Below are 24,321 nucleotides of genomic sequence, written 5' to 3'. Positions count from 1 at the left end.
AGAAGCTTTTGGTAACTATTGGTAACTGAATAATAAACCACTGTTCAAAATACGTCAACAAGACAAAAGTAAGACTATGAAAAAATTGCAATAAAAACAAAAACAAGATCCATGCAAACTCTTCTAAATTAAACTATACTTTTTTTACAAATACAATGAGACTGAAATTTACAATAAACTGATCTCCTCCCATACATGATGATGATTGACACTTGTTGTATTCAATTAATCATGACAAAACTGCAATGATTCAAACTGAAAAACTGAAAATTGCAGTGACTTTTACTCCATAGCACCAAAAGTAGAACCTTCATATCAAATCTCCTTCTAAAAAAAGTATCTCTAGAAAGAATACTACATTGAAAACATTCTCAATACACCACCACTTACGTTTATCAAGTCCTGTAACCTTGACCTTGCTAAGGTCAGCACCTGGTACAACACTGACATTGAAAGGAGACTGAGGAACTGGATTACCAGCACATGTTACATCAACTGTGTGAGGCCCAACTTCTGTTGGAACAATTTGACCTACAAAACCTTCAGGTGTTTCCTTCAGAGGAACTTCAACCTTCTTTTTAGATGGTGTTGTCATAGAAACCTTAGCAGGCCCATCTGGTTTTCCTGGTTTTCCAGCAGTCTTGGTGAGAACAGCAATATCTCTCTTTTCATTAACTTTAATTGCTATTAAATAAAGATTGGGATTTTCCACTACTATGAATAGAAAGGCAGGACATGCACTGACTTCTTCTACATAGAACCTTCTATTTTGCTTCCAAACTAAAATTTATAATCTAAGTTAATTTCCTTTTTTTTAAAAATCTATAAATATGCAGTAAATTATCAATAAAAAATATAATAAGTAAATCTATGAACTTTTGAATGTATAGAAAATAGCACTTTATTGATATATTTCAAAATAAATAAATAAAAAATAAGTTGAAAAAAAATGTCAAAAACTAAATGCATACAAAAATGAAACTTTGGATGCAATTTAGTAAAATACAACAAAACAAGTTCATTCACAGACTAAAAACAAAACCATGTTAGAAAATTTATTTTAAAAGAGTAACAAACAAATTAAACAATTTTCGGCAGCAATTAATACTCATGTTAGAGAGAAAACAAAATAAGACATAACATAAACAAAAAAGGAAAAAATCAACAACAGAACCAGCCAAACAATAACAATCTCAGGAATAAATGTATCCATGGTAATGGTACAGACAAAGAACAGTTAAAGCTTGTTTTAATCAACAACGCTGACAACAATATATTTGAAAATATACAGATAAAGTCAACAGATACAAAAACATTGATAAGTTAGATGATTCATCACCAACAATAACAGGCATCCAATGACATTGATAAGTTAGACCATTCATCACCAACAGTAACAGACATCCAATGACATAATACATAATTATCTTTATTGAAAGACATGCTAAAAACAAAACCCTCTCCATAGAGTATTGAACAAGAACCAGACACAGATCAACAAAGACGACTTACGCTTGTCAAGTCCAGTAACCTTGACCTTACTTAGGTCAACACCAGGTACAACATTGACAGTAAAGGGTGACTTTGGAACAACAGAACTGCCATATGTTACATCAATTTTATGAGGTCCAACTTCAGTTGGAACAATCTGACCATCATAACCTTCAGAACTAACTCGGACAGGGATTTCAAATCTCTTTTTAGAAGGTGTAGTCATGGTAACCTTAGCAGGTCCATCAGATTTACCAGCACTCTTGGTAACAACAGATATATTCCTTTTCTCCCCAACTTTAATTGCTACAAGGAAAGAAGCAAGCTACAGTAACCAGATTGAACTCAACCCTAACCTTCACTGTAATTAGTATGCCATCTACATAGCTATCTTTAACAGCAGCTGAAAGACAAGTTATTTCGTCCTTTTAAGCAGCTCTTCATATGTAATTATAACATTTTATAACCTATAAGCAGCTAATCTAAATCATCTAAAAGCTTCTTGACAATAAAACATTTCCACCAGTAATATTTCCTGTACATAAATATCAGTTGACAGCCACACAAAGCAAGCAGGCAACATGCCAACTTACGAGTGTCAAGTCCTGTAACAGTGACCTTGCCAAGGTCAACACCAGGTGTTACATCAACAGTGAATGGAGATTTTGGAACAACAGCACTTCCATATGTTACATCTACGGTATATTTTCCAACCTCAGTTGGAGTGAGATTACCAACATAACCGTCAGGTGTTTCCTTCAATGGAACTTCTACCTTTTTCTTGGATGGTGTTGTTGCGGTAACCTTGGCAGGTCCATCAGATTTGCCTGCTCCCTTTGTTATAACAGAGATTTCTCTCTTCTCATTAACTTTGATAGCTGAGAATAAGAAGGAAAGAAAATAGGCAAAGAGCTCAACAAAGGAGATAAGCAGAAACTTCTTACAGTTAAGTAAAGTTACAAAGCAGTGATAAAAATAAATAAGAACACTTGGTTTTATTTATTTAATAGAATGAAGAGTTTGAAGTAGTTTCTACAGAAGAGTCTTGAGTATATATTCTGGTAAAAATCAATCAACTACACGTTTTAAAACTGTTTTATGTTAAACTGTTATATATCTACTAATTAAATAATCATTTTATGATTTTTTTTTTAATTATTTCCTCACTTCATGCAGGATGCATGAAATCCATTTCAACATCTGAAAATTAAGATGTGCTTAATATCCAAGCCTTAAAACAATACAGAATTCATTGTCATGGCAAAACTTGATACATGGGTAGACATAGCAAAAACTGTCAACATGTAATTACAGACAGTTAATTAATTGTTGATAACATGGTTTGTATTTCATTTTGTAAAATCAGTAAGTAAAATGAGTGGAGACAGCATATAACAAGATATATGGGACAAACAGCAATTAAACAATTAGTTAACGATTTAAAAAAGTTATGTCAATGATGTCTTGAGCAGACAATGTTCACATAGACCTGAAAAGTGAATATACATATTTTAAAAGCAACACAGATGTCAAAACACGAGGTTCAGTGGGTAAAAACTGAAAACACCATGCACTGTTAAGGCAACAGACCCACTTACGTTTGTCAAGTCCTACAACCTTGACTTTGTTAAGGTCAACAGCAGAGGTGACATTGACAGTGAAAGGTGATTTAGGTACACTGAAACTGCCATATGTCACCTCAATGGTGTGTTGTCCAACTTCAGTTGGAACAAGTTGGCCTTTCCAAGTTTCCAAACTTTCCTTGACAGGAATGTTAACCTTCTTTTTACTGGGTGTAATCATTGTCACCTTGACAGGTCCATCAGCCTTACCACAACCCTTGGTGATAACAGAGATGTCTCTCTTCTCACCAATTTTGATTGCTAAGAAAGAAATACAAAGGAAGGTAATCATGCCATTTTTCTCTTTGGGCAAGGACATACTTTTCATATGCAGCTGAACCAATCTTCTGGGTTTCTTCTGATGTTTGCACAAATGCATTAAACAAACGCGAAATTATAAGCTAAACCTTCATATATTTTTTTACAATTTGGTGTGTCAAATTTTGTATACAGTACCAACACAGACATACTATTGAAGCACCTCCATTATCAAGGCCCAACTGCATATAAAAAAAAACATTTTAGGGAGATTACTTTCTACAAAAAACATGGAAATTTAATTTGGACCACTGCAAATGAAAAGTTCTCAACTTCAGTACTACTCCTACTAGGAAAAGCTTTGATAAAAAACAATTAACAAAAAAACAAATTGAAACTTACGTGTATCAAGTCCAACAACCTTGACCTTGCTGAGGTCAATACTGGATTCAACATTGACCTTGATAGGACTCTTGGGAATTTCTTGGTTGGCAAAGTAGACTGAAACAATGTACGTCCCTGGGCTATTTGGTGTGTACTCAATCTTAAATGTTCCGTCTTTCTGGTCAATGGTATTGACTGGTACATCTTTACCTTGGGCATCAACCAATGCAATGGCAATGTCTCCTGGAAACAATATTAACATATTTATAAATTCAACATCTTATTTCATTGCTTTGTTAATGTAATTACAATTAGAATCCCTTGAATTTCTAAGTTCTATGAAATAATATGAAACTTGTTCTCAAATAGGCAAGCATTGTATAAAGTCAGTGTTTAGTAGTATTTAATATTGCAACCAACTTGCAAGGGAAATATATGCTACAAGGATTAATATTCCCCAATTTTCATGCAGTAGCCCTTTAACTGAACTGCAAAGAATAGAATTTGTTTTTTACAACTATTGACATAGTGAATTTGAATCTATATTTGCATTAGTGCTTTATGAAAAATTCATAGCATGCTTACCCTAAGTTGTTTTCTGAGGTTAGAGTAAGCATGCTATCAATTCTAATAGCACAATAAATAAAGGTTTTGAAAAGCATCATCTTGACCAAGAAAGCAAAGAAATAAAACCTAGCAAATTTTGAACACTCACCTCAACGGACTAATTATGAAAAAAAGAATATTTTTTGACTCCTTCACTAGAGAAATAAAAAATCAATACATGTACTAAGAAGATTTTTACCTGGACCAGCACTCTTACAGTCAACAATAAAGTAGGTTGTTTTGAAGGTTTTGACACCTTTCTCTACTCCAGGTCCATAGACCTTTACATTACCAGGGTTACTCACTTCTCCAACATTCACCTGAATAAAAAATAGCTCATCACTATGTTTAAATGATTATTTTTAACAAGTTAGGTATGATAAAAACACAAATGAATGCCTGGGCTTTTTGTAGTGTGTATGCTTTAGTTCATTATTCCAAAATTTGACCAAATTCATTTTCAAAGTTAGCCAAAAAAGTGAATAGTATCCTTAATTCTCTTTTCCGGACAGCTGGGCACTTCGAGATCTAAGCGGCGTAGCGAGTTGAAGCATCATAAGTGCCTTTGGTTAACATACGTAGAACCCCAAAACCTAATTAAAAATCTTAATTGTTAAAAATTCTTCTTCAAAAACGATCTTTTGAAGAGACGATCCAAAGCATTTTTTTTAATGATTTCTATACTCAAAGATATTTTATGATTGAAAAAATATATTTTTTTTACCTCAGCAGATGGATTTAGTAGTTTGGAATAGCTTTCGGTCAATTCACACCGAAAACGAGAATGCTAAGTAAATTTGAAGAGTAAAACAGTTTCAAGAAATCCTTGCTGTTATCATAAAAATTAAACACCACTCCATATAGAAATAAAAAAAAAATATGGCAATTGATAGAAATTGATTCCCTATTATTGTTAGTTTTTGTATTTATTTCAGCGGTTATTTCCAGAAATGCAAAGTTTTCTCATATTAGCACTGTTCCTTCTATGCAAAGGGAGATAATTCATTGATAATTACAAAGAACAAATTTATAAAAGTTTCACTAGTGCTTTATTAGATCATAGTTTGCCATTATTTGAATCCTTTTATATAAACAGTTAAATAAGCAAATTCAATTACAATTTTGAAATCATCATGTGCCATTCACCGTTGTAGGTTAGTTTGAATTGGTATGGAACTATACTTAAAATCACCTAACACAACCATTAAATTTATCCTTTTATATGGCGTTTACAAAACCCAGAGATGATTTACCTGGAACAACAGGTAAGTGAAAATTGACAAAATTGAAGTCAAAAACTTGTAAAATAAAGAATTGTTAAGGCAAAATCTGAATCACAAAAAAAAAAAAACCTGCCAAAAAGAGGAAGAAAATTATCCCTGAAAACCACACTTAACAGAGATGAATGTTTGACCTTTTCTGTTTGAGTTAAATTTACCTTGAATGGACTCTTAGGAATCTGGACACCACCATATGTAATGGTGACAGTATGTTTACACTGTTTCTTTGGCATGTATTTACAGGCAAAGGTACCGTTCTTCTTGTCTACAATTTCTACATTGACAGGTTTGTGTTGATCATCTTCACATGTGATCTTTAATGGAGCCTTTCCAGCCTTGCGGGTGTCTACGGTGAATTCAGCATATTTGTTGGTAGTGACACCAGTTTTCTGTAGACCTGGGCCTTCAGCAATAACCTTGGATGCATCAAAAGCATTGGTAGCTGGTGCAATTTGAGCCATGTATGGAGACTCTGGAATATCCTCGTCATTACAAAGGATGTGCACAGCATACTCTCCAGGGCTTGTGGGGTAGTATGTAACATCAGCTGAACCATCTCCATTGTCTTGACAATCTATCTTAGCTTCTGATGGTCCCTCAATGGAAAATCCTGAAAGAAAAGAAAAATTTGTTTCAATTATCATAATTATTTACACATACAGTAAAGAATTGATATATTTTCTTTATGCAATTAGTAAAGTGCACTTGTCATAATGTTAATTTCCTATTGCCATATCTTTTTTCCATTAGAACATGATCTATATTTTACAAAAATTCTGCAAAATGAGACCAGCATACCTAGTTTCAATGTAAAAAAAAAAACATTGATCTTGCAACTGCAAATTAAATGTCTATCTACACTATTCTTACCTAAAGCTCCGACCTCTCCGTTGGTCTCAACAGTAAACCTAGCAGGCTGGTTACAGACACCTTCAGAAAGACCTGGTCCATAAGCTCTAATCTTGCTGGTTTTTGTTGGACCCACATCAACCTTAAAAGGACTCTTTGTGATATGTTGATCTCCGAATGTAACATTGATAATGTACTGACCGACTTTAGGTGGGATGTACAAGCATTCCCAGACACCTTCTTCTGTTTTTGATTTTTGTGGAACACATTTGATTTCCTGACCACCTTGAAAACCAAAATACATAAACATATGTTGCACAGTACACATTTTATGAATTCTCTACATTTTCAACAAACTTTTCACCATGAATGTGTAAATGTACTAAAAATCATTTACTAGTAATCGATCAATAAGTTACTTAACTGCTTGCTTAAATACATACTTTGCAGTTGTTCTTTTATCTTCAAAACTATTTTAACCATTATTTAAAATAATTTTATAAGATTTCAGACTTCTATATAAATGCTGACTTACCTGGACCAAAGATTTGAACTTTGACTTCACCATTTCCAGCTCCCTTAGTGTGCACTCTGAATGGAGCTTTATCATTGACCCTAATACCTCTTGGTTGGATACCACGTCCAGTAGCGTAGCACATCTTGGCATTGGAAGCTATAATCAATGTATATTAATTTAGAGATAAAAAGTCTCACAGATAATTCAGCACAAGCACATCTTGGTATTTTAAGCCACAATTAACATAACAGTGTCAATATATTTATATGTGCGAAGAGAGATAAAATTAAAACTTATGAGATTGAACAATTAAAAAAGGTTTTTACTGTACTTTTATAATCAATTGCGTATCAGAACTTAATGGAAGATTCTGCAGGAAAGAAAATAACCCCTACTCACCAGCACCAACACCAACACCAAATGGTGACTTTGGAATCTGTTGTCCAGCAAAGTAGACATTGACGGAATGAAGTCCTTGTTCCAATGGTACATACTCTACCAAGTACACACCATCCTTTTCTTTACCAGGAGCCAAATTGATACTGGGACGAATGGTGTCTTTACGGCCATGTGGATCAAGAACGACAACATCCACATTACCTTTGCCAGCATCTATAAAAACAATAATATCATAGTAAGAATCTTCATCAATTCATATACATAGTTTTGCGACATATCAATGAACTACTCAAACCAAACTTTGGCAATCTTCTACCAATTCATACCAAACTTTAACCATGATTATAGCTATCAAACAAAAAACACATTTCATTCTGTCTATAAATAGTTATCATGCAAAATCTAACTTCAAAAAATATTAATCATTTAACATTACAAATTCAAAAGCTTAAATCTACACTCTATTATGCTATTTATGAAATTACACAGTCACATGCTTCTATTTATACATCAAATCTTCACATTAGAGTACTAAATAACTAATACTATTTCTACAGTATACTATTGGTTAATATGTATACATGAAACTACAATTTATATTTTACATTTATGAATATGAACTAAAATGCTTCGCAAGGCTCAGCTTCATACTGAATTTGGGGCAAGTATGGACATTCCTTTCTATCTAAATATAGCTTTGAATTCTGATTATGAAAAAACTTTCAACACAGGATAAGAATTTGACCAGAATTTTGGCCTGTTATTCCTAAATGATTGAAGTTGAAACCTTCAAAACCAATCCAAACCTTTCTTTGGGATGATGGCACTTGTGGTACAATTTCAAATTGATGCATTCCCTTTCACTCAAATTATTATCAACAAGCCTAAGTCCCTTTGTGGCCTCTTATTCTTACTTGGCTCAAATCAGCCTCAAAAATCAGTCTTCTTTGATGGTATGGCACCTTGTAGATAAATCTATATGAGATCCATTCCTTTTTATTCAAGTTATTGTCTAAACATAAGGAAGATGCTTGTTTAAAGCCCCATTTTGGTCCTTTGTTCAAAAAAAAAAAAAGGTTAGTCTCAATCTAAAAATCAAATCCAACCTTCCTTGTTATACAATTTCAAAGTGATCCATTCACTATTAGTCAAGTTATTGTCTGGACATCAAGAAAATCCATGTTTCTAGCTCCACCCCCTTTTTGGCCCCTAATATCTGAAATGTTCAAGTCATAATACCTAAAATCAATTTTTGTCCATAACATCATAGACATTTCTATGCTTTTTTCTGGAGTTACAGTTAAATTCTATGAAATGCATGTTTTTTTGCCCATAATTTTAAAATGGTTCATGCCATAACCCCCACAATCAAAACCAACCTTCCTTTTGTGGTTTGGAACCTTGTTATAAAACTTTATAGAGATCAACCAATAATGAAGTTACCACACGAAAACCAAGTGTCTACGGACAACGAGGACAACAGTCCTATACCATTATATGACTGCAAATTTTTTACGGTCATATAAAAAATGGCGTAATTGACACATATAAATGACTTGAGGAAATAAAAAACCAAAAAAAGCTGCAAATAACAGGACAATATGGCTGCCTTTAATCTGCAGCGGACAAGACAAGGAAAGTGGTTAACACTGGAAACATGGCTTCAATATAGATTAACTTTTCTTAAAATAGCTAAGTTTGCAAAAAGGCTGTTTAAATGAGGCAATTTTTAAACTTAGATCAAGCTAAGCAAATTCATTAAAGTGTTTTGTGCTTTTTTTTAATGAAACACTTAGAATATGTGTTTCACTAGACAACAAAACATTAGAATAGGGAAACAAATTTCTTCATAAACAATTCATAAAAACTTAAAATACAATGACTTTTCAATGACTCCTAATTTCGCTGAAATACTTGTTCAGTTCAAATGTAAATGATACTTAAGATGACTAATGTTTATTTACTAATATTTGAATGATATATTGAGTGAGTTAAAAAAGAGCATATTCCAAACACCAGAAAAATGTGAAAAGTGAAGCAGTAGGCAGAGTGAATGATGTGCATGGATCATTAATACATAAATGGAATAGAGGTGGCACAATATATCTCCCTGTAGTACTCACCCTTCTTTGGAATTGGTGCACCAGAATCTATTAAATTGATGAAGTAGGAAAGCATGTGTATTATCAATTAAACTTAAAAGGAAATAACCCTTGATTTTTCCAGGCCTATACAATGTATTCCCAAATGATCTTTGTAGTTTAGAATGAAACACAAAAAAAGTTTATAATGTTTCAAAAATTTAAGTGAACTATTTTAATTAAATACTGTTGTATAAATCCTGGAAAAATCTCTTTCCAAAACTAATATCAAAATAAAATGATTTGGTTTAAGCAGACACCATATTCATGTAGTTGAGCAACATAAGATGATAGTATTTGTTTTTCTTTAAGATTCAACTTAAATGATTTAGTTAGTTCACAATCAGCTCTATATATCAAAGCATTTTCACACGTACTAAAATAAACTAACACTCAATCACAAACCTAACTAATATAAGAAATCATTCATATGTCATGTCACATCTTTACAAACAATCAAATATAACTATTCTAAAAAACAACTTTATTTCAAAAGAAAATGAGTCCAGTTTTTGTATATTAAAGATCGAAGATGAAATATATGTATATTCAGGCATTTCAAAAGAATAACCAAGGAATATAAAGTGGAATAAATTGAAATAAGAGCTTAAGATACACCTGCAAAGTTCCCACAAGCTGGGACATAATAAGGATCATAAATGCATAAAAAAAAATCAAGTATCAAAATATATTTCAAATACTTACTTTCCAAACTTCCCTCATTAACTAAATTTCAATAATATTCTATAAAAAATCAGAACACGTGAAGACAAAAGACATATATAGACACATACTTTTGGTGAAAACTTCGAAGTAGGTTCTCTTAGATGCAACGACTCCAGTCTTTTCAATACCAGGACCAGCTGCTGTGACCTTATTAGCATCACCAGCCGCACCTTCTACTCTGACCTTGAATGGACTCTTGCTGATTTCTTTACCTCCAAATTTGATAATAACCTGATACAAAGTAAAAGTAAAATTCAGAAAAAAAAGCTGAAAAAATTGAGTTATCTCCCTTTTGCTGATTACAAGTTATTTTCAGAATGCATATTCGTTCAATCTAAATCTTTCTGTGAACATTAATCTTGCTAAGTCAAAGAGCTTAAATAATAAACAATAAGACAATTACTCGTACTTTTGTAACAATTCAGTTATCTCCATTAGGGTAGATCATGAAGCCTTAAGCAAAGTGCAAGTTTAAGCTTGTGGCATATTTTACACACCTGACAATTCCTGGTTGTAAAGTTAAAAGAATACATAATACAAAAACTAAGAGATTCTATCAATAACTTATATTATGTCCTGAACATTTACGATAAATCATATAAATATATTTAAAATGACCTGGACAGTTACCACTTGATAATTATATGTTTTTCATAAATTACAATAATACAATACCTTGTATTCTCCTTCTACACTAGGTACATATACACAGGAGTATGTCATGTTTCTGTCTTTGTTGTCTACTACTTCACACTATAAATAAAATAATACAATGTGTTAAAACATCAAAGTGATAATACAGATCAGTGATGTTAAGCAGCAAGCTTTTCTTGAACAAAAAAAGTGATAGTAGTCTTAACTGAACCCTTTTGGATAAATAGGTTCTGTTTAGACAGGTGTTCTTCAGTTTACCAAGATTAAAAGTATACATGAATTGATATAAAAGTCTCTGGTTTAAACAGGTTTTTGAATTATTCATGTTTGGTTTATGCAGGTGTCACTCTATCAAGTACCAATGTATTTTCATAGATGTTTTGATTCATGTATACTTATTAAGATGTTAAGATTCCAGTGAATTTCCCAGGTATTTGATCTTGCTTCTAACATTCTTTCAAATATTCCATAATAAAATGAAATTATTGAGTGGTTTCCTGTAAACATACTAATTCTTGCTATTTTCATGATGGACAGAAAACTGCAAAAAAATAGTACACAAGAAATTGATTTTTAATATATAATACTAATCGTTATTTTGAAACTGTAAAAACTGACACCTACGAATATGTTCACTTGACAGAATCTGCAAAAATTAGCAACCAAGAAAATTATTATGTTTACAGTACTTTATGTTTTGTTGTTTTTTTGGGAGTTTGTTTTTCCTAAATTAAGTTGTTTTAAAGTAATTGAATAGAGGTTGAAATATTAAGTAAAATTATTTTTTCTACAAGCTACGATTTCCCAGGTATTGGTTAGTTATCAACCACCATGTTCAGATATTATGAAGGTCATAATATCCTATATTACTATTTGTGTAGGTGCTGAATATTGATAGCATGAACATTAAACAGATTGAATCTTCTATAAATCATTGAAACTACTGCCTTAAAGATATTTTATTAAAAAAAAAATTAAATCTTAGTTTTCAAAGTTATGAGTTATGATGCTATCTTTTTATCAGCAGATGAATGTTGACCTCACAATTACTGGTGTTTGAAATTGATAACATCTATCCAAACCATAAAACAAGGCAAGATACCTCCACTAAATTTTTGCAACATTTCTGCATTAAGATTTCTTCTTGATTTACAATGAAATCAGTTAAGAATTTTGAACTATATATAACCTGCACCTGTTTATGTGCAGTAAATCAATGTGAAACAGGAAATATCATTATCAGGTAAAGTCTTTAATTGAATGAAATGATTGGACATGGCATTGATAACTGGGTTGGCATTTTCTGGTATACTTGCCCCCCTTATTTCAAGGACTGGTGCCAATCATGAAATTACCTTCAAGCGGCCTACACCCCCCTTCCCCCCTAATTTTTTCCAAAGACAAATGATAATCTAGGAATTAGTGACCTATTAAGGAATGGATGGTTATATTACCTGTTCTGCTACTCCTTTAGGGTTCAAAACTTTGACCTCGAGTGAACCTTGACCTGCTGAGAAAGTTTCAACAGTAAATCTAGCTGGTGCTCCAACCTGGTTACCCTTGGGCTCCAGACCTGGACCATAAGCACGGACTCTGTTTGGGTTGAGTTTTGGACGGACTGGTGCTCCTGGTTTTAGCTTGGCCTTGGGGAATTGTGACAGGTAAGTCATCATGGACAGTTCATCAACCTTGGGGTTGGTCATTTCGTCTGGTTTGATGAGCTACAATTTAAAAGAAAGCTTGAATAATGTTAGATTTAAGCACTTTATGTCTTTGATGAACAAGAAAAAGACTGATGAATGCTAGTGATTGATACGAAACACATCAACACACAAGAGTTATACAAGCTAAGATTCTGTTAAAAAAATAATGTTCCATTTAAGAACAAGTTATCTTATTTTTTACTTTCACCTCCACTGAATTTTCCTTATCCAACACTGAACAATATCTATCATCATCTTCACTCAAATCCGCCATTTTTACTAATACTTCACAAATACTTGACTTGTGGACTATTCAATGACTTTATGGTCTTTTTATACTGTTTAAACACAGACAAAGACTATAGGATGTCCCAAATTGTTTACATAGACAGTAAGTATCATTTATTCTACATTTGACATTTAACCAACAAAAAAGGGAGAATAAGTAAAATCAACACCTCAGAACTTAAAAACGACCTTTGTTAATGACCTTTCTAACTTTAACATGTAATCAACAGAATAGATACTATAAAAGAGAAGTGCTATATAAATCAGTAGTTTTTTTTTATCCTTTAGAAGTAAACATTCCATATACCCTGAACTTATCACCATGTTAATTTTGCCAAATCATATAAATGGCTACAGGTAGCAAAATCGTTTTATTTTCTTTTTCAAGCAAAAACCAATGAACTGATAGAAAAGATCCTGGATGCACTTTTTCCATTTTTTTCATAATTGAAAATAAAACAAGTACCGGTACTATCTTTAAAAATAAAGATAGCCGACACAGTAAAATTTGTTCCTTTTACTTATAATTTTCATTCGGGAAATAACACATGGCACACAATTTTAATTTTTGATACAGTTTTTTCTAACACAACTAAGTTATCAGTATTTGGCCAATCAGGAAACAGAATTGCGATCAGGTGACTTGTGTTTCCATGGAAGAGCATCTTTAAGGTCAAAGGGTAAAAAAGCGAAACTATACCGACTGCACCGGAAAAAACCTCAGCTACTATTACACAAAACAAATGAAAAGAAACACTTGCTAAATAAAAAAGTCATTAACTCTATGTAAAAAGAAGTTACTAGTGGATTAGAATAGAATAATTTGTATTTACTCCATATTTTACACCTTAAACTTAGGATACTCTTCATGTAATATAATGATTTTGTTTTCCAATTTTTTTCAATACATTTCAGGATAAAAAGAAACTGAAGACTCAAATGAATACAAGAACTGAATGTTCTCCATATATGGCTATTTGAGATATTGGGGGTATGGTGGATACAATGCTTTGTACTTGTGGAATATCAAGCCATGAGACATTGGGGGTATGATACAATCCTTTGTACCTGTGGGATATCTAGCCATGAGATATTGGGTGTATGGTGGATACAATGTTTTGTACCTGTGGAATATCTAGCCATGAGATATTGGGGTATGATACAATGCTTTGTACCTGTGGAATATCTAGCCATGAGATATTGGGGGTATGATACAATGCTTTGTACCTGTGGAAAATCTAGCCATGAGACATTGGGGGTATGGTGGATACAATGTTTTGTACCTGTGGAATATCTAGCCATGAGATATTGGGGGTATGGTGGATAAGTTACAATGTGTTGTACCTGTGGAATATCTAGCCATTTTTCAGCAGCATCCATAGCTTCTTTGGCATTTTTCTTGGCATCTTTAGGGTTCCAGTCTTCCCAGTCTGGGCATAAACCTGAATACAGAATTATAATATTACTTTGTAGAATAGTAATAAGAAAGGGATGATACATAGGGAATTAACCAGACATAAGATGACTCACTGTTTGTGATATAGAAATATGATCAATTATAAACAGAAATAAAGATAACATGTAAATACAGATAAAAGATTTTGACCAAAAAGCCGATTCAGCTTCAAATAACGAATGAATGTTAACATATACACCTTCTATACACTGTATTTTTGACATATACTTAATAACAAAAGATTTAGTACACTTTCAGTGTGTGGGATGGTATCACTCGTAAATATATCCATGAACGAAATGTTTAGAAATAGAAGTAGTATTTCTTTGAAATACTGCTTGTAATATTTGTATAGCAAGGGTAAAAACATGACCTCCCTTGGTTTCACTTTCACCGACATATTTCCACTGTATTATTTCAAGGTTACTGTAAAGGGTGTTTTTGTCTTGCTTGCATTAATCATAACAATTTACTATCTCATGCCAAGGGTGCATAACATGATATAACAGAAAAAAACTTATTGGTGATGATTCACGATAATTAAGTGCAATATTTTTAATATTATCAGTACATTTTTATGTGGTTAATTAATTTCTAAAACTGTTTTGGAATATACAAAGACCTTTTAGGTTTGACATTTCCTTCAGCTGCATTAGCCTTGGGATACCTAATAAGTTGTTTATTTTTTTCTTCAATCCTAACTTATTTCAAAGAATCAAGCATTTAATGGACCCATTTTTACAATCCGAACTTTTTTCATATTCCAAAGAATCAAGCATTTGATGGACCCTTTTTTTCAATCCGAACTCATTTCAAAGAATCAATCATTTGATGGACCCTTTTTTTCAATCCTAACTTATTTCAAAGAATCAATCATTTGGTGGACCCTATCTTCTATTTTTTGTTTTCTAGAAAAATTTCAAGCCAAATATAAACCAATACAAAAATGGGCAAATGTAAACATTTTCATTGGTCTTATAGTTAATATTTATCCATCATAATGAGTGTTGTCAATGTCATTTTAAAACATGTGATATCTATCTGGACCAACAGCATCAACCAAAGCACTGATGGCATTACCATCGTTCTAAGATGTCATATCTTACCTGGACCAACAGCATCAACCAAAGCACCCATCGCTTTACCATCATTCTAAGATGTGATATCTTACCTGGACCAACAGCATCAACCAAAGCACCGATGGCTTTACCATCGTTCCAATCATTGTTAAAGTTCTTAATGGGCAGTTCTGGACACTTGCTCTGTACCCAGTTGAGCAATCTCTGTTTTGGTGTGGGTCCACCTTCACTGGGTCCTGGTTCTTCTCCTTCCCACATGGGCATGGAGATAGAGTAATGTAAAATGAGGGTCCATATCAGACCAAGGATCAGCTTCAAGTTACCATCTACAATATCTGAAGAATCTGAAATGGAAATAAAATGAATGATAAGTCTTAATGTCATTCAAAAGACAAACTTCAAAAGTATGGATCAGTGACATTTCCAGCTGCATCAACATATAGCTATAATTCAAAATGTGTTAAATTAGACAAAGAACAATATAAATATACAATTAAAAGACAATTTAAAAAACATGGTAAAAAAACTTGATACATAGTTCAAGTGTACAAGAATCTGAAAAAGGTGATAATCTTCGTTGTGGCATTTTTTTTTACTGTGATAACAACATACATGTACAGTGTAATTAAATATCATTATGTAAAGAGTTAGGCCATATGTTTATCAACTTTCTTGATTTTGTAAGAAGTATGTGTTTTCTTTTGGTAGCAAAGATCTCCTTGGAAACCTCAAAGAAATAATAGAATGCAGCTACGAGTTTGTATAAACAAAATAAACAAAAAAGAACCAAGTCTTCAGTACCAGTAAATACTATTTACCAGCAACTGGTATATTGTTTTGTTTTGTTTTTCCCTGTTGAAACATTCTTCAAGATTTGAATGAAAGTCAAATTATATTCACAGTTCAAATATGTACAATGTAAGTAATGTAATTCATTTTACATACTACACATACTACAGTAAAGTACCCCACCCAAGGATATTACGACATGTCATACAACACAGAACATATGAATAAATTTACATATTACATAAAATACAATAATAATGGGACAAGTGCTGACAAAACTATTACAAATATCATCAATTCAATTTAAAACAGTATGATCTATGATAGATCTACAAAGCCTCAGGAAAGATGAATTTCTAGTTCAGATAATTCCAGCAGAATTTCATTACAATCTATCAATCTACTATGAATACAAATGCACCATGCATCAGCCTGGGGCTTCAAGAAGGGGAGCTTACTCTACTGACCTTAGCAAACATCTATACATTTTGTATTTGTTTAGTGATTTATACTCTTGATACTATGGTGTATAGTAGATATTTGATTATGTTCATCTAGTGTACTTGGGAAGTACATGTACTTCCATAAACATTTAAATTATGACTCAATTTATTGTTTATTGTTTACCAAAAAGTCTATAAGAATAAACAATATTTGTGGTCTAATGGTTTGAACCTTCCCTTTTAAATATCCAGATACTCCTTCACAAATTCTTGTTCTTACTACTCTACTATAGGATGTTCTTCAGTTACAATTTAAATGTACCTTTGCAACACTAAACTTTTACATAATTGATAAGTTTTAAATGCTTTGATATCCCTTTTCATGCCCTACTACTGAACAATTCATATATCAAAGATCAGACCTTAGTTTTAGGTTTCTATATCCTCTGTTACAATCCAGTGTTAAAGGTTTATATAGAAAGGTTTGAAAGAGAAGATGTATGTATTAGAAGTGTAACAGTGTTAGAAATAATTTTTGCTGTAAGTTGCCCTGTTGAAAAGTTGAGGTGATTTTATCTCGCTCCAAAATTCACAATCCCTTTCTCCATGTTTCCTCCTATTTGACTAAATCTTTTCCTTGTCCAGAGGAAATCTTAGTTTCCAGTCATTTCCAGATTTAATGAGCAAGTGGGCATTTTTTTCTGACACTGTATAATTCTAACTCTCATCAAGATCAGCCAATTTAATAAGAGATTTGTTCAGTACAGGTTTAAGGAGTACCAGTTTATTATGGTTGTAAGAAATTCAATATTCAATAAAAAATACAAAAACAATGTGTTAAAACAAAATAAACAGGCCACAAACACTAACAAAATTTTGACTGTATTACAATGTAAACACATGTCCCAAGTACTATGAAAAATGTTTTCAAATAGGCAAGACCACAAAATGATATTATGTGCAATTTGTACCTGGGAAAGAGATTTTTCAGTCCTTATCTGAAGGCACCAGACAGAGAATCTCTTTACACCTTCATAAGATTAAAGATATCAAATACATCAAAACAAATCTGAAAGTTCCTGAACTTCTCAAATAACAGGTTAAATCAGTAATGTCAATAAAATCTATTTTTTAATCTCCTCTACTCCCACACTGAATTCAAAAATAAATTCTGATCTAAATCACAAAAGCATTGAGCACATTCTATAAATTCCAGAAAAAAATATCACTAGCTAAATACTACTACAACAGTTCTTATCAATAATTTTATGCATATTAAACTCAACCACCCCCACATTTATCAAGGCAAACAACTTATTTTACTACTACAAAAAGATTACTCATTTCCAAATATTTTGACACTTTCCCTAATTTCACTGACGTATTATGTGCGATTATGTGTACAATGTGCATATACACGTTATTTACATCAACAGTTTACAATAAAAACATACCGGTACCTACAGAATGAGTAATTAATTAGTTCCACAGGAATCTGCCTGATCAGAACATTTTCTGATGATCAATCACTTCTTATCTGAATGCATCATTTAAGTACATGTATTTTAACTTTCATTATCTGCCCTCTCATGAACTGTACTCCCATTAAGATTACCACACAATAAACAGTTCATGACTATAGGGAATATTGTGAACATTGTCAGACTATGATTTACTCCTGAATCTCAAAGTCTCTTTTGGACTTTCTAGATCTCAAAAACATGTCAACTGATTGATACTCAGCTCATGAGATTTTTACATTAGGACTTTTTATTGATGGTTCACACCTAAAAGGCTAGAATCAGAACAATAGACTTGGAAGAAGAAATATATTTATAACATCACATTGTACCATCAATAATTGACTAACGTTCCAATAATGGCCTAAATATGATCAAAACTGCCAATACAATACAAAATACAAAAATGCGCCAATACGGTATAGCCATCCAATACAGGATTTAATCGTCCAATACGTTGTATTGGATTGGTTTAAATCCATATTGGCCTAGCATATTGAACCAGTCAGTCAATAAAATATAATTGCGTAAGGTTTTCCATATTCGCTACGCCTCAGTCCAATATTGCTAGCCTCAGACCAATAACTAAGCCAATGTGGAAAATCTTATGCAATAATGCTATAATATTTATTCACTATCCAACCACCATACTGCAAATTAAACACAAATACCTAATATAACTGTAGCAAGTCTACCAGTGGTCCTTTTCAAATTAGTCATAAGTTATGGAGGCATTCTAGATCAAAGTATTGTGACGTCATAACTTCTAAATTATTTAACAATTCTGATTTTTTGCAAAATGTATTCCCTTGGTAATATAATTGTTAAGGACACAAAAGTATAGCTTTCATAATTGCTGCAATGTTTCTTGAAGAAAAAAAAAACGATGGAAGTAAAAAGTTACTTAATTTACACATAAGTCACATTCACCCATTACATAAATCATAAACAAAGTTAAGATTCAGCATTTTTGTTCTGACTTTCATTTCTTTCTTTCTTTGCATCAAAGAGTTCTGATAATTCTACACAGGTGAGAACTCCTAGTTGTACACATAGAAACATTTTATTGAACAGCTGTTTACAAGAAATGAGCTACAAATGGAGTCTCTACATGTACATTAACATTAAAAGTTAAGGAAATTGAAGGAGGTGAAAGGAGAAGCCTATTAGACTAATAACAATCAAGAACAAGGTTAAAGCAGATAGAAATATCAATTGGAGAAGGAAATTATACAAACTACCTTCTTTATCAATCATTGCTCTCTATTAAATCTGAATTTTCTTGACTTTATCACTGAATTCATATCAGATCGTAAGTGGCATCATATCAGTTTTGGATTTTTACAATCAGATCTGTCAGGTTATGAATAACAGTAGTGTTAGCTGTGAAAAACATTTGGAATTGAATCAGCAGTGAAAACCCAGTATACTAAAGATCATAGACCTAAACAGTCATGTAAAGGACTGGAGTGACTTCCCCTGACTCATTCCATAGAAAATATATAGATAAAATTGGTAATAGATTTATCAGCTTATGAAATATGGTCCACATAGGTGACTCAGAAGAACAAAATAAGCTTGTTCAGAAAACAATTATAGTCATTCATACAAATGCACCATACCAACCAACTTAAAAAAGTTTACTCTGTAACTCAAGGGAAATCATACAGAATCGGTCAATTCTATTTTAATTAAAACTCCCTGCATTAAATTGTGTAAAAATACTCTTTTGACAATGAACATCCAAGAATATCAAAACAAGATAGTAATTTAATTAAACAATGAAATGCTAGAATAGAAAACAATGTATTCTATGCTGATACAAACCTTATCTTTACCAACACTTAAATAAAGCAGAGCTACCATACAATGTTTTATTGAGTTATAAATATACCAATTGAGAATAAAGCTCTTTTTACTAAAATACATGTACAAGTTAAAACAGATAATGCATGTAATTGCATGTCAAATTACTAACTATAAAGTATATCAAAGTTGGGTAGGACTAGCTTTAATTTATCCCACTTCTAGTCAAAACAGAGATTAATTCACAAAGTATTTTGTCTGAGGTAATTGCCAGCACTGAATAAACTCCTTTTTATCAAAGAATGTACTTTAATATGTGGCAAGGTGAAAACTTTAAGAAACTATGCAATGATTTTGAGCCTATAACAAGACAAAAGACTCAATGATATAGACCAATGGTTTGTTAAGAACAAGATTCATGAACAAAACTCCTACGAATTACTGAGAATTACATAGCAACTACAGAAGAACTATAAAGAACTTATCAAACAAATAATTTTTTTTCTCATGTTTTTGTACAACCCTCTTGATATTCCAACTCAGTTTTCATTAATATTTTGAGAATCAGTCAAAACATAAAACTTATCATACATGATGTGCGTTTTCAATTTGTCTTCATGGTTTATTGTTTCTCCATATCCCCTTTTCACATGTTCTTAATGCCCTATGTGCACGCCGTATATACCTCACTTAACCTCAATTCACATTCATATTTCAGACAACCAAAGCAGAGCATTAGATTTCAAAGGTAGTCTAGACATTGCAATACTTCAAGAGTGTTTTTCTGTCCTTTAGTGAACTAGGTTTACCATAATCATAAGATAATGCTGTGCAAAAACAAGGACTGCAATAGATACTAAACCACAAGTAAATAGTCAAATTTTAATTTAAACCGATTCTAATCCCACTGTACACAAACTCGTCAGTGTAATAATATGGCCACTGTTTAAACTCCAAATTTACCTTAAATGGTAGAAATAAAATGCCAGAGGTCAAAGGTAACATACTGAAACTGAACAGTCAGCTGTTTATTTTTGATGTAATTATATTGGGTAGTTTCTATTGGTATAAGTTGTGACAGTGGGGTGGTGATTAGTAATACTGTAAGGTATGCATGTAAATCAGCAGGAGAGGTTTTACCTGGTCATGCAATTACTGTTCATTAAGTGCTGATAGCATTATAAGCTATGAATAGGCTACAGAAAGGAAAACTGCTGATCAGATATACTGCAGCATCATTTACATAACAATTAGTCATTCATTGAGGATAATTTGTAAACTATTGACCCTCACAAGAAACACCCTTCGAAAGCCAAGATAGATAGCTAAGGCTTGAGGAATTTGTTTATTAACATGACTGTGTAAAAATATCTTTAGAACAATTCTTCTAGCAATGTGTATAATAACATGCTAAATTTAAAATTTATCTGTTTGAAATGAATGGAATATATTTAATACCTTCCTAAAATTAAACCATAGATGAAAAGGTTATACATCTATGATTAAACCAATAACAATTAAATTTTTATTTATATCTGATATTTTTTGCACTTCAAAGCATTATTATAAGGGCACATTGATAATAGACAACAGCTACAGGGCTTTACATCTGGGCGAGAGTTAAATAAACATGTAAGAATGTATATAAGCCATGTATCAGTAAAGTGAAACTGACAACACCTTGTAAAATATCAAACCTTCCCCATTCTAAGATTAAAATAGATCTCTGTACTATCAATAACCACAGTAAAATTCTTTGGGATATGGCAGTTTTATTGTAAGAATGTCAAAATATGTGATACATTCAAATTCATGAAATATATTAGAACACTTATTTAAAAGCAGAATTCCAAAAACAAAACCAATGCAAGATAAATATGCTTGAAAAAGGTGATCATACAAACAAACAAAAAAATAACTAAAGTGCAAAATTTAATGGACTCACGAATACAATGTTTAAGCAATGTTATATATGCATTTCAAAAGTGCTTGTGTACCAGAAAGCTATTAAATCCATATTGAAGAAGCTCATTTTGGAGTATTTTACAGGTAAAGCCAAGTCCAGATGGTCCTCAATATTAGGGCACTATAAATATGAAACAGTTAGAAGGCATAAGCAAAAATTTGAATTGCAACTTTTTTCAATTAATGAGTTCTGTGTGCATTACCAGTATTGTTTATAGGTACTCAGTTTTCCTTTGAAAATGCAGTTATTCCAAAATTCAACAAAATCAACTGAGTACTATCATACGCATCTTAAACAAATTGAAACTTATTTATGAGCAGTGTATAAACTCCATACAAGTACTTGAACTATATCAAAAGACCTTTTCTTTAGTTTAATTCTTCCTTTTGAGCACAGGTATTAGAATGACCTTAACCTTTATCTTCAGAACCTCATAAATCATAGATTAAGATAAAAACACATTCAATGAACCATCTGATTTTTTACACAAAAATCTAAATACTAAATGTAAATTTCCACATGAATATGGAATCTCAAAGATTTGTATCATCTGTAAAAAATCTGGTCTGTTTTATGTACTTAAATCCAATAAGTAAACAGAATGATCAGAAATGCATTAAATTTATAAAACGTGGCTATGACATACCATTAGTTATAACCATAACTAGGTGGAGTGCAAAAAAGTTGATTTATCAGTTTAAGCCCACGCAAGTTAAATCTGCATGAATTTCAATCTTTGATACCTAAGCAAACTTGAATATGACCCTTCGAAACTCAAAAACTTCAGAGATAAAATACTTGTGAATTTTAAAACAGATATTTGCTTTTCACGCCATTTCATAATTAGTTTTCCTAACCCAAAAATGCAACTATATGACGAGATTGACTATAAAGAGGTATTCAAATGTTGTTATGAAAACTAAGAATATAATACTGTTATATCATGAAACAGAACCATAGCCAATAACAGGGAAGATCGAAACAGCAATATGTAAAATAGACAAGATCTGCAGATAATTGTTTCACCAGCCTCTTACAAAAATACATATAACAATCCATTACTGTACTACACAGCAAGACATCAAGCAAAAAGTATACCACAAAGGTATAATCTGATACAGCAGTAAAACTGATTCTTCATCAAAAAGAGATAGGCACATGTACAGAATACTTGTTCATCCTCATTATAATCAAATGTAATTATAAGTTTAGGTAGTTACAAGGCATGATCCTGCAGCCTATAGAAGTCATCAGTGATGAAGAATGCTGTGATGATGATGAAACTTCATTGCCAAGAAGAAAACATAACAAACAATTGCCGATCAAAAAACTGATCTGGTGCCCTGCCAGAAGTCTCAAGGTTGAATACCGAGTTCAGTTATCGGTGTTGAATACTTCTATGTAGGAATAGAGAGTAACCTCCCTTACACAAATAAATTTTCTTTGGGTGCATTAGCATAAAAATTGTGACCAAGTGTAAAATTATTTTGTTCTGTTTTGCTCTGTAGCCTTTGTTCTTTCTATTTTGTATGTAAATTTCTTATTGAAATATTAAAGCTCTTAAACATGCTGAAAACATCCATTAATTATGTGTTGACACAATCATTTACTTACTCATGTATACATTATAAGGTCATGTTTAGTCTACAAATTTCTGAGATATACTGTTCAATGAACCCATTTGTTTGCCTATTAATCAATTTAAAGTATACCTAATCATTCAGTAAAATTTCTCATTTAACCAACAAGCATGTCAGATTTAATGATAAACCATACACTTATATATTAAAGAAACCTGCAGAAGATGTGAGCATCTACAGATTGAGATTAGCTAATGGATGACGATCAAATTGTTATGCAGCCTTACAATTCCATGAAATTTGCTGTAGAAAAGAATTGCAAAAATATTTTGAATTGTATAATGAAAGAAAGATAGAATTTGTTGGAAGAGAAATGGAATTAAAGCTCCATATAATCAAGTTTAAATGAGACATGACTATCTAAAGTCAGATTTAAAGAAACCCGAAATACATGTACATGTTTTTGAAAGCAATGGTATTTCACTGGTATATTTATGTTGTCAGTGAACATGACATTCCCCATAGTGATCACTATTTCACTCATGTTGGGTGGGCTTTTAATCAGTTTCAAATTAAGTCTAATTTCATTCAACCACAGAACAAGGTTTTGATATATATCAAATTAACCATTATGATCACAAATGAAGCATTCATATTTTGGCAACTTTCAAGGGTTATAGAAACCTTGCCCAAGTCTTTCTGTAATATAAAAAAAACATTACAAGAACTAAATTTGCAAATATTTAGCATTACAGAAGGATAAA

The 24,321-nt window shown here is 32.0% G+C and overlaps 1 protein-coding gene across 7 annotated transcripts in view; it reads right to left on the bottom strand.

The window, feature by feature from the left end:
• Nucleotides 1-24,321, bottom strand: part of LOC148627579 (filamin-C-like) — a 67,338-nt gene that overhangs the window by 31,796 nt on the left and 11,221 nt on the right. For 2 of the 7 annotated variants that reach the window (XM_088575322.1, XM_088575313.1), the window contains exons 3-17: nucleotides 15,546-15,797; nucleotides 14,263-14,360; nucleotides 12,382-12,648; nucleotides 10,949-11,026; nucleotides 10,342-10,504; nucleotides 7,407-7,619; nucleotides 7,026-7,163; nucleotides 6,512-6,775; nucleotides 5,800-6,251; nucleotides 4,561-4,681; nucleotides 3,774-3,998; nucleotides 3,090-3,374; nucleotides 2,085-2,369; nucleotides 1,513-1,797; nucleotides 391-684 (exon numbers count right to left, since the gene is read on the bottom strand). In XM_088575322.1, coding sequence (XP_088431448.1) covers nucleotides 391-684; nucleotides 1,513-1,797; nucleotides 2,085-2,369; nucleotides 3,090-3,374; nucleotides 3,774-3,998; nucleotides 4,561-4,681; nucleotides 5,800-6,251; nucleotides 6,512-6,775; nucleotides 7,026-7,163; nucleotides 7,407-7,619; nucleotides 10,342-10,504; nucleotides 10,949-11,026; nucleotides 12,382-12,648; nucleotides 14,263-14,360; nucleotides 15,546-15,797 — 3,420 coding nt within the window. Of the gene's footprint in view, nucleotides 1-390; nucleotides 685-1,512; nucleotides 1,798-2,084; nucleotides 2,370-3,089; nucleotides 3,375-3,773; nucleotides 3,999-4,560; nucleotides 4,682-5,799; nucleotides 6,252-6,511; nucleotides 6,776-7,025; nucleotides 7,164-7,406; nucleotides 7,620-9,529; nucleotides 9,557-10,341; nucleotides 10,505-10,948; nucleotides 11,027-12,381; nucleotides 12,649-14,262; nucleotides 14,361-15,480; nucleotides 15,798-24,321 lie in introns of all 7 variants that reach the window. The other 5 variants (XM_088575305.1, XM_088575350.1, XM_088575329.1 and 2 more) reach the window with 5 other exon arrangements.

Source organism: Perna viridis, chromosome 1 (assembly GCF_037379345.1).
Source record: "Perna viridis isolate PV_CMFRI_1.1 ecotype Kerala chromosome 1, ASM3737934v1, whole genome shotgun sequence".
Lineage (NCBI taxonomy): Eukaryota > Metazoa > Mollusca > Bivalvia > Mytilida > Mytilidae > Perna > Perna viridis.
Note: the sequence above shows the minus strand (reverse complement) of the source record. Positions and strands in the feature narration are given on the sequence as shown.